The sequence below is a fragment of the Colias eurytheme genome, chromosome 2 (genome assembly GCF_061535395.1).
Source record: "Colias eurytheme isolate Ceu_HAF_F1 chromosome 2, ilColEury1 Martin Lab GWU primary, whole genome shotgun sequence".
In the NCBI taxonomy this organism is placed as follows: domain Eukaryota; kingdom Metazoa; phylum Arthropoda; class Insecta; order Lepidoptera; family Pieridae; genus Colias; species Colias eurytheme.
In genome coordinates this window covers 11,793,088-11,810,000 of record NC_142981.1, presented here as the reverse complement: position 1 = coordinate 11,810,000, position 16,913 = coordinate 11,793,088, and the positions used below count along the sequence as shown (strand labels likewise).

General features: G+C 34.3%; 1 protein-coding gene across 2 annotated transcripts in view; it reads right to left on the bottom strand.

Moving 5' to 3' along the window:
- Positions 1–16,913, bottom strand: part of ush (Zinc finger protein ush) — a 164,417-nt gene that overhangs the window by 72,237 nt on the left and 75,267 nt on the right. The window contains exon 1 of one of the 2 annotated variants that reach the window (XM_090116262.1): positions 13,843–14,054. The exons of the other annotated variant lie outside the window; for it this stretch is intronic. Coding sequence (XP_089972388.1) covers positions 13,843–13,939 — 97 coding nt within the window. The 5' untranslated portion in view covers positions 13,940–14,054. Of the gene's footprint in view, positions 1–13,842; positions 14,055–16,913 lie in introns of those variants that run through there. 2 annotated transcript variants of the gene reach the window in all.

Sequence of the window (16,913 nt, the reverse complement as noted above, 5' to 3'; positions counted from 1 at the left end):
TTTTATTCCATTCGAAGATCTAACGATAGTAAGTGTTACCATACTGAATTGGCCTATCTTTCAGCTTAGCACACAAAAAAAAATCAAGCATCTAGCGCAGTAGTTGACGTCACCATGAGTGAAAATATCATCGTACTCGGCGATAGGTGAAAAATTGAAAAAAGAGTCATAACTCCGAAACTACGAAAAATCGCATAACACATATGGGGGTGATTCGGATAGCCCTCTAGGTCCTCTACCTCCTGGCTTCAGTTCATCCATACTTCTTGGGACACCCTGTATAACGTAACATTAATGCAAAGTAATGGAAAATATTCAGTGTATTCGATACTGAAATTCATTTCTGAAAAACTTATATCCGTATTCCGTATGATTGACAAGGAAAACTGTTCAACTACCTCCTACAAACTGAACGAAGAAACTCAAGAGGTCTAAAAATATACTAAAGTTCCATAGCCGCTAGCCGCTAGGCCTAAGTACATTGTCATAAGAACCGCTGATAACTCGCGAACAATTGGTTTTATCGGAATCCAGTCCGCATTCCAAAATCGTGTCGCGTCTGTAGAATGTCTAGCCCTTTGAAGGCTATCTACGCGTGAGCTTGTCTGCTTTCGCGCCAACGCTATCTCCCTACATCACAACATCTTATCTACCACCACCACTCGCAAAGGAATCTCAACTTTACTGCACCCACCGAGGGTCACAAATTCATACACGTAGGCTTTAATGTTGCATTAATGTTCCTGTGTAAGTCGTGAAGAAACTACAACCATGTCTCCATTACATTAGGTGCGGTTTTGATTGACAGGACGTAGAGGTTACGCGCTGGGCGCAATGGAATTCTCTTTTGAAACCTGTCATATTAGGCGTTGATATTGAATGCATTTTTTATTTGACAATGTAAGTTGAATCGTATGCTAGGGGATTGGAGTTGGTTTTGATATGTCACAAATATTGCATAAAGCGTGTTTGGAGTGCTAATTTTTATCTATGGCAGATCTAACGGACACGACATGTCACTATAAAATTATGTGGCAATAGTATCACGTATTAAAAACAATAAAGTGGGCAAAGTTTGTTAGGCAATGCAATTGGAGTTAAATACTTATGTGTTTAAAAAAAGTAGTATTGTAAGAAGGTAGATGAATAGCGCCAATTTAAAAAAGTATAGACTGGTGTTCATACACCCAGCCCAAATGAATAATAATAATTATTAACACACATTTGAAAGTTTAATTTAACGATATGTCGATATTTGATTTAGTCCGTTATCGAGAACTTAAACATCACTATTATAATAATTGTTTATACTAATTATTACGGGCTTCACAAGAAGACGGAGAAAATGTAAGTATCTTTAGATCAAGACAAGCAACCTAACCTAGTATTTATGTCTCCTGTACGGATCAGGTAGTTAAAATTTAATCTACTGGCATTTTACGCTCACTGCCATTAACTACTGTGCTGATAAGGCTGATAACGTGCTGATAAGGTGCTGATAACGGCTCGTTGGTAGCGGGTATTCCGTGTAACAATAACAAACGCTTATCAGTGAGTCAAATTCCTTCTTGGCAAATATGTTATTGTTAAACTGTGTTTGTGTACGGTAATCAATTGCTGGTTAGCAGCTCTAATAAGTAAAAGAGTATAAGAGCCGATTTTTCAATGCTTCGTTAAAACTTATCCGTCCAATAAAGTATTACACGATGGTATAGAAATGTCACGTAAACTGTCAAATACGGACAATTAGAATACGTTTTTAAAATGGTAGTTTTATACATTATTCGACGAATAAGTTTTAACTAAGGATTGAAAAATCAGCCCTAAATGCAAAAGCCTTGTTTAGTTTGTTTTCGTTTATTAATGAAGTTCATGCCTGTATTATTTACGGCTAGACGTCTAATTGCAACAACGAGCAGATGGATTCAGCTCTATTCGTAGTAAACATTTGTTTATCAAAAAAGTTGAATCAACTAATGTGGTTTTAAAGTCAATTGTTAAAATCGATAATATACCACATAAAAATCAAACTATTCGATAAGTATTTCAATCTAATAATAAACAGTAAACTTATTACGATAATTATTTTTTTACACAAAGCTAAACCATTAAATGGTCAGAACTGAACAAATTTTTAAATAGGCCCAACCGGAAGGCTTTTAAATAAAAAAAGAATCATCAAAATCTGTTCACTCAGTCTTGAGGTAACAAATCCAAAAAACCTAATTAAACCGTGGTTCGGTTCAGAGAATTTGTATATCCCAAAGTGTTAGTCAAACATTTATAACCATTCTCCAATCTTCACAGTAGAGAACTATAAGTCAAATCAAGCCGAGCGCAGTTACAAACGCGCAATCAACGAGGAAGGAAAATAATTTTAATTGGCACATAATAAAATATGTGAGTTTGCCGTCCCTATCGATTACACGTAGGGATGTGCGCACGTCGATGTTTCTAATCGATGTTTTTATGTTACTGTCATATAATTTAAATAGACATTTTAATGAGTACATTATTGGATATTCAGGCGGTATTGGATTTTATAAAATGCTATTTCGTATAGTTTGTATTAGACAAGTACAAAATAAAATCACTTTAAAATGCTAAAAGAAGTATTAATGTAATTGAAATACAATTATAAATTCAATACTTAATTTCTGATTTTGCTCTATCGTGTCCAAACTGTTATGCCTATTTTAAAATTCAAAATGAATTTGAATTACTAAATTGTTTAGTGGTTTGAGCAAATTGCGTGTATGCAAAAAAACAAGCTAACCATATCCTGAAACACTTAATCTCTGCGCAAAGCGTATTTTCACATCCCAATCCAGTCCACACACCATAAATAAACAATGACATCTCTATAAAATTGTCATATCATTAACATTCAGTTAGAATTAAAGTATCGATTCCAGCGAATCAGTGGCTCGGGTGGCGTGCAAGATGCTCAGATTGCGCAGGTGGGACCCTTCGTGACAATATAATTGTGCCGCATGCCTCATTCCCTTAATTTATACCTAATAGTGAGATAATCGCATACTTTTTCGCACGTCTCATTTACATTTTAGGCTTTTATCGCTCGCCTGGGATACAATAATGATATTCGCGCGATCGGGAGCGCTGATTGTTTAGGGGTGCGCGTGCGCTTCGATGCAAATACAACATAAACATTGCAGCCAATTCAATTATTGCGTTAAGTAATTAATTAATCTGCTTAGCAATGTGGATGAACGGTTGTGAATTTAATAAAGTATGTAAGTATGTTGTTTTTAAAAATAAACATTTAAAATATTAAAGAAATTATTATACATATTAGTAAACTTATTATCATATGCCTATAACATTACTAAAACCATTCCATAGAAAACGACTACCTACTAACTGTATCACACTAAAAACAAACTGCATTTAACCCTACAAACACCAACACAAAACCAATAAAACAAAACAATTGCATCGACACGTCGCACCCCTAGTTCGTGCGGTATCGAATCTAGTGATGTACCCAACGAGTATATTTCGCTAGGCGTGAGCAGAGCGCGTGTACCCATCCACACTTTAATTGGCTAGCCTCTATAACGTGTTGTATTTATCTCGGTTAATATTTTTGAGGAAACGCCGGGAATCTTGACAATAAGACGAATCAATTTGAAACTGAATTATACGATCGCCCTGTATGCTTGGAGTGTCACGAACACGCGATGTTTTATTGAGCTAGAATATGTTGAGAACTGATATCGTTTTTAATTCGTTTTCTAAGCTTTGTAACCATGAGCTTAGTCTAATGCTATTACTATTTTGTTTTTTATAGTTTCTCACAGTAGTAATTGAAAACTGTATTTTTCTTGCATAGTAGATTTCATTGAAATGATTTGCCATGGGAACACTAAACATTCTATTTTCCAATGATACTGTCAACGTCAAAAAACATGACTTTGACATGCACGAAGACAACCAGGCAAAGGAATCTATCCATACAGCCAAGTTTTCACTGGACATGTAACTCTAAGGCCACCTATTCACGCCGCTATGCGTCAACTAGTTCGCGTGGGCAATAAATCGGGCGCGGACACACTTACAAATTGGCAACAGATCGGATCGCTTGTCTGCACCTAGCCTTGTTAGCGCATCGCCGATCGCATCGTGACTGCGCCCACGGCCACAATTGTCACTTACATATACAATTGATTGCGCTGTTTTCTGTTGATTTTTCAAATAAAAATTCAATTTTGGTTGTTTTGAATGTGTTTGAAAGGGGTTGCATTTAATTTGAAATATGACGAAAACAAATCCTACAAACATTTTTATTCGTAGCATAAGTCAAAGTTAATACAAAAAGTTGTAAAGAAAGGTAAGATATAAAGTTATGGTTTGTTATTATTTTAGTAAAGAACGTAATTAAATGCGGGTTAAAAGTATTAAAGAAACAAATATTATTCTTGCATGTTTCTTGACTAGCGATTTTTCTTTGAAGTTTCACTTTTCTTAAGTTACACAGTGCTGCCAGATGTAAAAATACGATAAATACATGCCTTAAAATATTTGGCCAATAAAACACGACCATCAAATAACGAATCCAAAGCACTATATCTGAGTTAAAACAAGATTCGATGGTTATCGCGTATAAATCTTTTGAGATAAACAAAATTGCTCAGCCGAAAGACATTTATAAAACTGTATAATGCGTGACACAAATAAAAGAACATTTTTTATATTATTTTTGTGGGAATGTGTTTTTATGTAATATCTTATCCCGAGTTAAGATTTATAAAAATCTAGAGAATAGATATAACCAAATTGAGATTTTTTTGATATACTCTTAGACGCTTTAAAAAGTATAACTTATGAGTTATGATATAGGTAGTCTAATTTTGCTTACTATAATAACTCACCGATTCAATTAATCGGCTTCTGCAAAATTCCCTTGTCTGACCTGCGGAAAAGTATGTCGATCCTGCACTGGATTGTTTGGACACCAGAAACATTGCTCAGGCCAATGATGATGAATAACTCACCATAATTATTAGCATATCACTATCACTACATAGTATAAAACAAAGTCGCTTTACCTGTCCCTATTTGCGTATGTCCCTTTGTATGCTTAAATCTTTAAAACTACGCAAGGGATTTTGATGCGATTTTTTTAAATAGATAGAGTGATTCAAGAGGAAGGTTTTAGTATATAATTTATTAGGTTTTAGACAAAGCGAGCGAAGCCGCGGGCGGTAAGCTAGTTCTTTATAAATTAAATAATTTGTTTTGTAAACTAAGAAAAGGAAGTATTAATAAACAATTCAACATTTGAACCAAACTGTTTAACATATTTCTCAGCTACTCAGGTGGCAGATTTGAATTTTAAGTTTCTATGTAAGTATCAAATTTACGGTACAAATATAAAAACCTCAATAAATCTGAGCAATTTATGTCCCAATATTAACTTCGTATAGCTTGGCAGGTGATTTGATAGGTATATAAATAAATTTTATTGGTTTACTAACTACGCATCAGCCTTGAAATTGTGTGGTTTATAAGGATTTGTATTGACTTTATCAGTATATTGCTTGTGCGTTGAGAAAATTAAACTTAAAGAGCACTTAGGTTGTAGTGACTTTGTCGCGGAAGAATTCTAACATACCCGCGGCCCCATCATTAAAGCGGCTCGACTTAACACAGTGGGGTTTTAGTCGGTAAGAATCCGACATAACCCACGGCTCTTTCCCCGGGGGCCGTGGGTATCTTTGGAAGATTTCCCCACTATAAAAAAAAGGTTGTAGTGACTTTAAAATGGAAAACTAAAATTTAGCATAATTTCGATGTTTTTATTAATAAAAAACTATTTGACACTTTACCGACGAAATAAAAGCTTTTATTATAATGAGAATTCAAATCATATGCCATAAACACCATTTGGTGAACATTTTTTTCGAACAATATTTCAACTGAATAAAATGTATATTTTTGTGTAATTGTTGTGGTACATACTTGTAGCATAGGTATTCCAATTCCATAAAAAAAGGTCACTCTGTACATTACAATCTACAATTATTCTATCTCTTTGGCAAATGCTTCTAAGTTCTAACTTCCACTTGTCTTTTTGACTACTGAATTTAATAGTGTCCTAAGACGAGGCATTTTAAAATGTAATTTCCCCCCAATAAGGATATTCTTATCACTCCGATATGACCCGCATAGTGATAACAAATTTTACAGTTATTTGGGTTGCTTGAATTTTTATGTATATGTAATTCGCTGATAGCATATCTAACGAACCATTTGCTATTGTTAATATGCCTTATCATGGTGTATAACCATGTTTAGTGTTAATTATAACTTTTATTAGGGCCGATTTTTCAATGCTTGGATAAAACTTATTCGTCGAATAATGTATAAAACTACCATTTTAAAAACGTATTCTAATTGCCCGTATTTGACAGTTTACGTGACATTTAAATATTATCGTGTAATACTTTATTGGACGGATTTAAGTTTTATCCAAGCATTGAAAAATCGACACTTAATGTTCTTATAGGACGTCAGCGAATTTTCTGTTGTAATAATAATGTTAGAAGAAATTTTTGATTGTTTTTACTTTTTATAATAATTAATTAGTATAATAATTTGTATAGCTTCGATTTCTATTAATTCTTTTTCAAGAAATGTTATGTATAACTTAAAATTAACTTTTATCATCCTATGATCTCCAAGTATATCTTACCTACTTTTTTGTAAATTTCTTCACATCTATTCTAAGATGTTTTCTGTTGGGAATCGAATCTGACTCCTCTCAGTTAAAAAATTCTACTAGATTCCTCTCAATTTTTTACCGCTAGATCAAGAGATTCCCTGTGACCTAACACAAAGAAAAAACAGATAAGTAATCTCTCGTCTTGAATCTCAAATCTTTGGCTATCGTCACAAATCTCTGACTTTAAGGAACTTTTTCAAAGCCTCGGCGATCTGTTACATCTCCACAAATATGTTTGATGTTAAAAATGCTTGAATTTTTAGCGGTTTTCTAAATTTTGTGGATAAAATGGGGTTATTCCGTCGCTTTTATGGTACCTACTACCTATTTAATTTGGCTTATTTATAAATAATGTTAAATCTGTTTGTGATATGAAATTTAAGTTCTATCCACAAATAATGTACCTAATTACCATCAGTTTTTATATTTTACAATTATGCAATTATTCTAGTTATTGAAAAAATTAGCATATTGAAGCAAAACAGCTTAAGAACTTTTTGATTTGGCTATTGTGCTAAGTTTTTCGTGAGAAATAGATGGAAATCTAAAGCAGTGACGTCACAATAATGACGAAAGCTCTTACTAACCTTTCGTTAGACACGCCCGCGATCACAAATCAATTAGATTCGTGATCTGACCAGCCCACTTGAAACATATAAGATACTAGCTTCCGCCCGCGGCTTCGCCCGCGTGGTGTTTTGATAAAAGGTAGCCTATGTTCTTTCTCAGGGTCTAAAGATTGTCTGTGCCAAATTTCATCAAAATCGGTTGAGAAGTTTAAGCGGGAAAGCGTAACAGACAGACAGACAGAGTTACTTTCGCATTTATAATATTAGTAGGGATTTTTATGTTGGTAACTCAGTAGTATCAATATTTTTTAGTCATAAAAGTCAAACGATATTTTATGTATGTTACTTATGTAAACCCTCTATAACGTATCATTGTGGATACTATGACCTCATACTTGAAAAAGATATTATGCTCTACTATGCCCACTAGAGCGTATTAAAGCTTTATTTTTCGATTGAGAAAAAACATATACGAAGCATGGACTTTGGCCTTTGGCCTATTACCTACTCGTCTAAGTGCGAGAAAGAATGTTTGATATTTTGTTACTTAATCATGGCAGAGCGGCTGAAGCCTGAACAGATCTGAATGAATTTTGATACAGCTACAATTGTGCAAGGGAGTGCAATTTACTTCAGCTACTGCAAACGAAGCCACAGATCGCATCTAGTTAATACTAAAATAACGAACACTCAATACACACAAACGGACCGCCTCCTTGGTACAGTGGCTGACGCGTGAGCGTAGAACCGAGGGGTCCTGGGTTCGAATCCCGGTGGAGACGAAGAAAAAAATGTCTCGGTCTGGGCAGGACACAGAAGGCTGATCACCTACTTGTCCCTAAAGAAAATCGATCAGTGAAAGTTGAAACAGATGTATGAATGCATCTGCCCCTTACCCCACTAGGGGACACGGGACTTCACTTAATACACACAAACAACACTGAAAATAAATTACAGTCTATCAGTAACGTCTTCACTATCACTATCGAAAGCCATTTAAATTAAAATTCAGTTAATTTTAATTATTCGCCTTCGCATTTACTTAAACGTATCTACCATCAAAATAATGTTTGCCATTTCCGTCTGTGCGTTGAGATTAGATAACAGTATTGTAGTCTATTTTGTATAGAGATTGTTGAAAAAGGTTCATTATGTTTGTAGATATTTGGAGATATACAGGGTGTCCCACTAATGGTATACTAAGCGCGAAGGGACTTGTAGTTTTGCATACACTGATCACGTAAAAAATACTTAAACAACAAAATTACGCCAAAAATTTTTTGCTTAATTTTTCCTTAAAATCCATGTTTTCGTCTCTAGCTTCGCGCAGCCGGCATATACCGCTTCGCTAATGTGAGCATTTTGTCTATGAAAACATAATCTTAAACGATAGCTCACGAGTGGGTAGAAAAGTTGAGCAGGTTGCTTGTTAGGGGTATACACATAGAGTTTTGAGAATTCGTCTATTTGTCAAAAAAATTCGTCTGGAATTTTATAAGTATTTTTTACGTACTCAGCGTATGCAAAACTATAACCTCCTTGGGGCTTAGTATACCGTTGCTGGGACACCCTGTATATGCAAAAAGGAATGTTTTATAAAACGTATGTTCTTGTCTGTTATTTTTCTTAAACTGAGAGACTGAAATCGTAAACTGTTCAAACTTTTTTGCTACCCATTTATCAAACGAAAGTAGTTATAATTTTTGCTTGATGAATAAAATTGTGTGTTGTGAGGACAAAGGAAAAAATGAGTTTTATTTCCTGCCACGTCATTTCTTTAGTGTTTTCAAAATCTAGATTTTTGAGAAGACTGTAGATGATATTATATGAACTGTACCTATACCAATATTCAGAAAAATTTGTCATTCTTAATCATAGTAGATACAACCTATACTTACATATAAAACTGAAAAAATATTCATGTATGGAAACTTCTATATAAGTACTTAAATAAAACCTATAATATTACTAGCGGTCCGCCCCGGCTACGCCCGTGGTAGAGATTGTCTAATCTAAAAATGAACGCCCCTCCACTAAACTTAATTGTTTCAATGTGTGAGGACAAATAATTATTGAACCACTTTATATGTGTGCGCGCGTCGATTCTACTGCAAACTTTGACACTCGCGCACGGATTTGTCAACTAATCGGGCGATCAGTTCAGGTGCCTAGCATTGTATGGCGGGGAGAGCGCGCTATGTACGGAATGACACGTCCGTTCTGTCGTGCATCGCGTCATTTATGCACTAGTTGGCCAACTGGTCCTGTCGTTCGGGCATGGACGGGACTGGAGGACTGAACGACCAATGAGGCAGACCAATTTGTGTGTATTGCGTCTATACACGTACTTTGAATGTGAGCGTAAACACAGTGGAGGGGCGTTCATTTTTAGACTAGACAATCTCTACCTACATGTTTAAACTATCCTATCTCTCAAGTTGGATCGAACTGCACATGGTGTGCGAATTTTATTATACCTAATCGGTTAAGTGGTTTAGGAGTCCATTGAGGACAAACATTGTGACACGAGATTTATATATGTATGATATACTAGCAAACCCGGCGAACTCCGTTTCGCCACCAGAGACACCTTTTCTTTGCTATAAACCTCACGGAGCCCGAGACCTTTCCAACGAATGCAAAACCGTGGAAATCGGTTCGTGCGTTCTGGAGTTATAGCGTCAGGGAGGAAAACCCGACTTATTTTTATATAGTAGACTAGCATTCCGCCTGCGGCTTCGCCCGCGTTTTCAAAAAAAAACCCGCATAGTTCCCGTTCCCGTGGGATTTCCGGGATAAAACCTAGCCTATGTCACTCAGAAATGATGTAGCTTTCCAACAGTGAAAGAATTTTTCAAATCTGCCAAGTAGTTTCGGAGCCTATTCAATTCATACAAACAAACAAACAAACAAAAAATCAAACCTTTCCTCTTTATAATATTTGTATAGATGTATAGATGTATAGATGTATAGATGTATAGATTATCTGTGATAAAACTACAGACAGATTTTAATTAATCTCTATTATCATAGTTACTAAGTGTACAGGATGTAAAAAACTCATTTTTTTGGATTCTTTAGATATAAAGTTGCCTAATTACTTGTTTGATTATATTTTTTATCTATATTTGAGTCAATAAACCAGTCGATCTATCTTTTAAACTGTCCTTGGCTCTACCGATACATATATTAACTTGCTTAATCTTTTGCGATAAAATTCACGTGTAAGTTAGGTGCCTAAGTCACATGTAAGTAATGTTGTAATATCTAAGTATATGGTTATGGCAGTTGTTTTTAACTTAGTGGTTTAAGATAATATTACCATAGATAATATAATAGTATACTAGTATTTACGCGTATTATGTACAATGTTCATAGTAGATACAGGTTTAAAACTGTCGTATTTAGGTTAAGTTGTACGGAATAAGTAAAATTTGAATCACTACATAGTATAAAACAAAGTCGCTTTCTCTGCCCCTATGTCCCTATGTATGCTTAAATCTTCAAAACTACACAACGGATTTTGATGCGGTTTTTCACTCTATGTATTAAAGATAGAGTTGATTGAAGAAGAACGTTTTAGTATATAATTTATTATGTTTTAGACAACAAAAAGCTAAAGCTAGTGAATAATAAAATGTTTACGTTAAGTTTGTTTCTATATTATGTGGTAATTGGTATTAGTGTAATTTCAATAGTCAATTCTTTGATTACTTTTAGAATAAATGTTGTTTGAGAGGATTACCATAACTATGAAAGGAAAAAGGAAGGATATTCATTTTTTATTTATTTCACACGCATATTTTAATGTAATGCAATATCAAATAACATGTTTACGGATTTACGGTAGTAATATTATTATTGAGTATTATAAAAAAAATGTTTGCCTAACGAAATGTTTATCTACGAAGTAAGATAAAGTTTTAAATAATTTATGTAAAGATAAACTCAGATAAAAAAAGCTAAAATTAATATGCAACAGGAAAAAGTCTACATTTTTTTTCCACCTTCTTGTTTTAATTTACACTAATATGCTATTGTATGTCATTTTAATTTTAAAAACATTGAACTTTAAGACAATTGTACCTGTAGCTATTTTAGATTCTTATAGTGGCATACATTTTTAGACATATTTTATAATAATTATATCATAAAAATATAGGTAGGTAAATTATTAAGTGTAATGTCCTGCATATACAGGGTGAATTCCCAAAAAAAGTAGTGACCCAACGTGCAACGGTAACATGGAATCGAAGCTCTTAAACACATTAGGTATCTCAATAATCTTCAAGATATATTATCTTCATAATTAATATCTTAAACATAGGTATTAGAACAGTGTAATTCTATTGTCCATATACAGTCCCAAAACACGTGTTTATATTAGGGAATCGATGCTCTTAAATCCATTAGGTCATAAATCATACATCGATAAACTTTTATACACACCTAATATCTTAAACATATTATTACATAGGTAGGTATTAAAACTGTGTAATTCTATTGTTCACTATACAGGGTGTATTCCCAAAACACGTGGTTATCGAAAGGAAACATCAGCGGGAATCGAAGCTCTTATCACTAGTTCGTATCGCGAGCGCAATGCTTTAGCGTTATCAAGGATCTCAAGATTTTTTTGTATGTATAAAGTTGACGTCCGAAAATAAATATTGCTAACGTTTTTTATATTTATGTGAATAGCTGAATACAATGTGGTGGAAAGCTTTTTTTGTTTGTTTAATTGTTTTATTATGTTTGGTTGATTTCTGTTTGGATTTATTGACGATGTTACGACTACAGATAGATTATTAAATTTATATGTGCGTGTTTCTTGGTTGCCAGCGTTCGTCTATAAGATAAAAAAAAAACAATAACTGGCACATAACAAAAAAATAAAAAATCACAACGTGTCAATTTAAATTTCGAACACTTATCACCCGCCAACCCAATGAAATTCATCACATTCGAACATTGTCTTACGGAAGTTTTTACCCGCATAGCCAACAATGATACACCCTACGGCGCTGATAATGAACGTGGAATCTCGTGCGAGATAACGCCACCCTCCCCCCCTGTTCCTGTTATCAGCCGATCGGGAGCCGAGACCCCATTCACTCGCACACGTCATTTTTTATCGCACAGACTAGCTACGAATGGAATTTTTGGTTTAGTCTGTGTTGAGTCTTTTTTACTTTTTTTACGAAATCAGTCGTTATTTTCATTTATAAAACGTATAATAAATAATATTTCTAATATCTAAACAGTTGTAAACTTCCTGCAAAACATATTTATAAGTATTTGAATGTTAAAACAATCAAAGTAATACAATGAATAATGCATTTAATTAATATGCTATAAGACATAAGTCCAGCAATTATTACTATTGCACACTATTTGCATTACATGTTTCCTTTAACAACTCAATCTCTATTTTCTTTCTTCTACAATGTATACAGGGTGTCCCACTGTTGGTATACTAAGCTCAAAGGAGGTTATAGTTCTGCATACGCTGAGTTCGTAAAAATACTTATAAAATTCCAGACGCTCTTTTTTTTTCAAATAGATGAATTCTTAAAACTCTATGTGTACACCCATAACAAGCAACCCGCCCAACTTTGCCACCCGCACGTGAGCTATCGTTTAAGATTATGTTTTCATAGACAAAATGCTCACATTAGCGAAGCGGTATATGCCGGCTGCGCGAAGCTAGAGAAGAAAACATGGATTTTCAGGAAAAATTAAGCAAAAATTTTTTGACGTAATTTTGTTGTTTAAGTATTTTTTACGTGATCAGTGTATGCAAAACTACAAGTCCCTTCGCGCTTAGTATACCAATAGTGGGACACCCTGTATATACATACAAAAAATTCAAATTCGTCATAACCGTGCAATAGAATACAGAACTCTAAGCTTAAAAAGGTTTGACATTGACATCTGTCAAAATAGGTAACGAGCCCCACGCGGCGGGAATTTCAAATGGATGTCGTAATTCGCGCTTGTCAGTCATGTCGTCCACTATAAATATTTTATCTGTGAGCAGATTAAAAATATGTAGATATGTATCAATAGATTATGTGCGGTGAAACACATTTATTTTATGTAATGTGGAATAAAGCTTATCTGCAGATCGATGGTATGTTGGTTCGTGTTAATATATTATTGAATAAGTGATAAAATAGGATATTTATCGTGTAATTTAAACATTTAATATTTAATTGATATGGTACAGATAACGAAGAAAGTTTGTGTCGATCTCAACTCGAGATACGTGAACTGTACGGCGTATAATAAAACATTGTAATTGAAAACATGACTGAGTTATCTTTTAAGTTAACTGTGGGAAATCTGAAAGTTTGAAGTTAAAAATATTTGCTAATCAGATGCGATAAGCGATGCGTCATAAACTTGACTTAAAATCATGCATACTTTAAAGGACTGTGTAAATAATTATAGAACAATTCACAAATCTAATAGGAAATTCTTATAAAAAATAAGCATTAGCTTGTAAACAAGAAAATTCGCTCATACACATTGTTTTGACGTCTCGAGCGCCGCCTGGCGGCAGCTCGGCCACACTCGCGCAGGCCAGCTCCAGCTGTTTCAAATACCGCAACCACAATAACATCACAAACGTCAAAATATCACACACTTGAGATTTTTACTTTTTTCAGAGCACAACCAGTTTTCGTCTCCGACGTCATTCTTTTGCCGCGTAAATTGAGTGACTGGCTGGTTGGCGTACGGGCGCCCCTCCCCGCACACAGCGGAGAGTGTGTACAGACACTCACACAGACAGAGGCGATCCCTTATCAGGTTGGTTTAACTAGCAATGGCTGCCCCGAGATCCTATCGGCTCCAAGCTCGCGGTAACGTTGCATTGAAAGATAACGTCAGCGATCGTATCGCAGTGTTTGAATAAACTTGTATAAAATGTCAAATAAAAAAGCTGGTTGCCATAAAAGTCGTATCTACTGGGCGATATTTGATAGTGGCTTTGAGACGTAATGGAATTTGTAATGCGAAATTTTCATTACGTTGATGGTAGGTTTCCATTTCTTTGAATACCGAATGTTTGTTTAATTGCTTGTTACAGGCATCTTTATTGCGCTAATTTGTACACCCTGTATAATTTTTGCAGACTTCTTTTATTATAGAGTAGCTTTATCAAGAATGGTAGAGCCAGCTACATATAAAACAAACTTAACTATAATTTTGCGTAGATTTGTAATTATTATTAGAATAAATAGGTATGTATATTTCACAATTATTTATCTATCATCTGTGTACAGTGTTCTATTATTTTAAAATATGGTTCAGATTGAGATAAAACAGATAATTCTATATGCGTATATCAGTTTCATCTACCATGGTCCATGAAATGCTATGTCAAAATCAACACGAACGTTTCATTGTTTATTTCTAAACTGGAGATACAGATAATAAAACGTTCTAAAGTTTTGCACTTATTTTGGTACTAACCGCCAAATCATCATAATATTTTTAGTTACAAACAATGAATTTTTTCACAAAAAGTTTAGATATAATCGGCTAGGGAAATATAAATTTAAGTTCTTATTAATACAAAGGCCATTTTCTAATGATAGATGAGATACATGACACATTTATTTATATTTCACAAAAAAAAAACAATATCTCCCATGATAATGTTGCCTCAATACGAATAATCGAGAAGAATAATCGACAAATATGGAACAGTGAATCGATTTAGCGCGACTAACGATCAGCGGTGTTGCATTGATCTAATCGATGCTGAGTATCGAGTTTCTTGACAATTTGATTTATTGTAATCGATATATCATGAGTACATTCGAGATTTGTGTACATTTACAGATGGAATGGATGTTCAAGAAACTGCTTATTTGAATGGATTGTATTTGAATTTACAAATCGTTAAGTTTAAGTATAATTCATAAAGTAACTATACTACTAAATTTGGGGTATACCGTATATGGTGTGATTTAATAAGGGTTTAGTTTGTAAGTAAATTAGTACTTACAAATATGTGCGCTATATAAAATTAACTTTTATTGATTACCAGCCCAGCCTAACTTTATGAGTGTGATGTAACAATTGATGATCATCAGATGATGTAAAACCTTTTAAATAGTAATCAACTTTTTAGTTGGTCCAGTGGTTCCAGATAACCCATACTTTTAAAATATCCTATTAGTTAACTTTGACAGATAATAAAAAAACAAGTAACTAAAGTAACCTTTAAAATTATTTGTTATACTTATTTCAAAAGTCCCTCCAATACAATATTACGCCATTATTTATAAAATCTGACCTGTTCACATCAGATAAATCATAACGATTTCTCGATAAGTTAAATCGATTGTAGCTGTCAAAATTGTCAGTTGAAATCGATTATCGAGTCGATAACGAATAAAATTGCAGTTGTAGGTTTTATTTAAGGTTAACTACTTATAGGTTTTGTAATATTTATAATTGGATTTATTTATAGGGGATAAGTATATGTATTTTAAAATTTTATGAGACAGTGACGGTAGCTCCCTTGACGTCCTCGTCGGTCAAAAGCGAAGCAACGTAAATTCCATCCAACGCTGTTTGATTGAATGACTCATGTTATAATACAACAATAATAAACATATTTTTTATTTCTACACATACACCCTATAACATACATACACACCAACCACTCTACAAAAAAACATCGCGAAGCGAAGCGAATCCGTGCCTGCAATAGAGATGCTACGCAGGTGCAGATCGGATCTACATCTAGCGTGCTGTGCAGTACTTAACTTTTCCATCTCTACATATCACTTTAAGGGATCTAGCTCGAAATATTTAATCGCTTTTTACCTCTATGCTGCTCGCTTTAATGATGTATGATAAGGTATGTAAGTGGAAAAATGCGGTGGTGTTTAGTTAGTTTGTGTGGTTTTGAAAAATAGCGTAGCATAAAAGTGAAGTCCCGTGTCCCCGTAGTGGGGTAGGGGGCAGATGCATTATTCATACATCTGTTTCACTGATCGATTTTTCTTTAGGGACAAGTAGGTGATCAGCCTTCTGTGTCCTGCCAGACCGAGACATTTTTTTTTTCGTCTCCACCGGGAATCGAACCCAGGACCCCTCGGTTCTACGCTCACGCGTTAACCACTGTACCGAGGAGGCGGTTTTGAAAAATAGCGTAGCATACGTAGGTATACTAAATTGCTTATGTCTACAATGTTTATGTGTTAGTACATAATAATTTCTTAAATATGTATGTGTTAAGAGTTAAGACTTAATAAATCGCACAACAAATTTATTAACATAAAAAAAAACATATTCATTAAACTTCGTAGCAAACTCTACATCGAACAGCCTCGCAAAGTTTTGAAACATACGTTGCACATAAACATTCGTATTTCAAATCGAAATATGTATCGTATCACAATTAATAAAGACAGCATAGCTACAATTAGAAGGAATTCTTATGCTTATCCACAACAAAGATTGTTAGAACTCGAATAGTCAAGCAAAGCCGCCGAGATAATGTCTAAAAGCTACCAGCTCCCGCCATAGGAATCCATATCAAAAATTTGAAATTCGTAAGAAAGCGATACGAGTGGCGC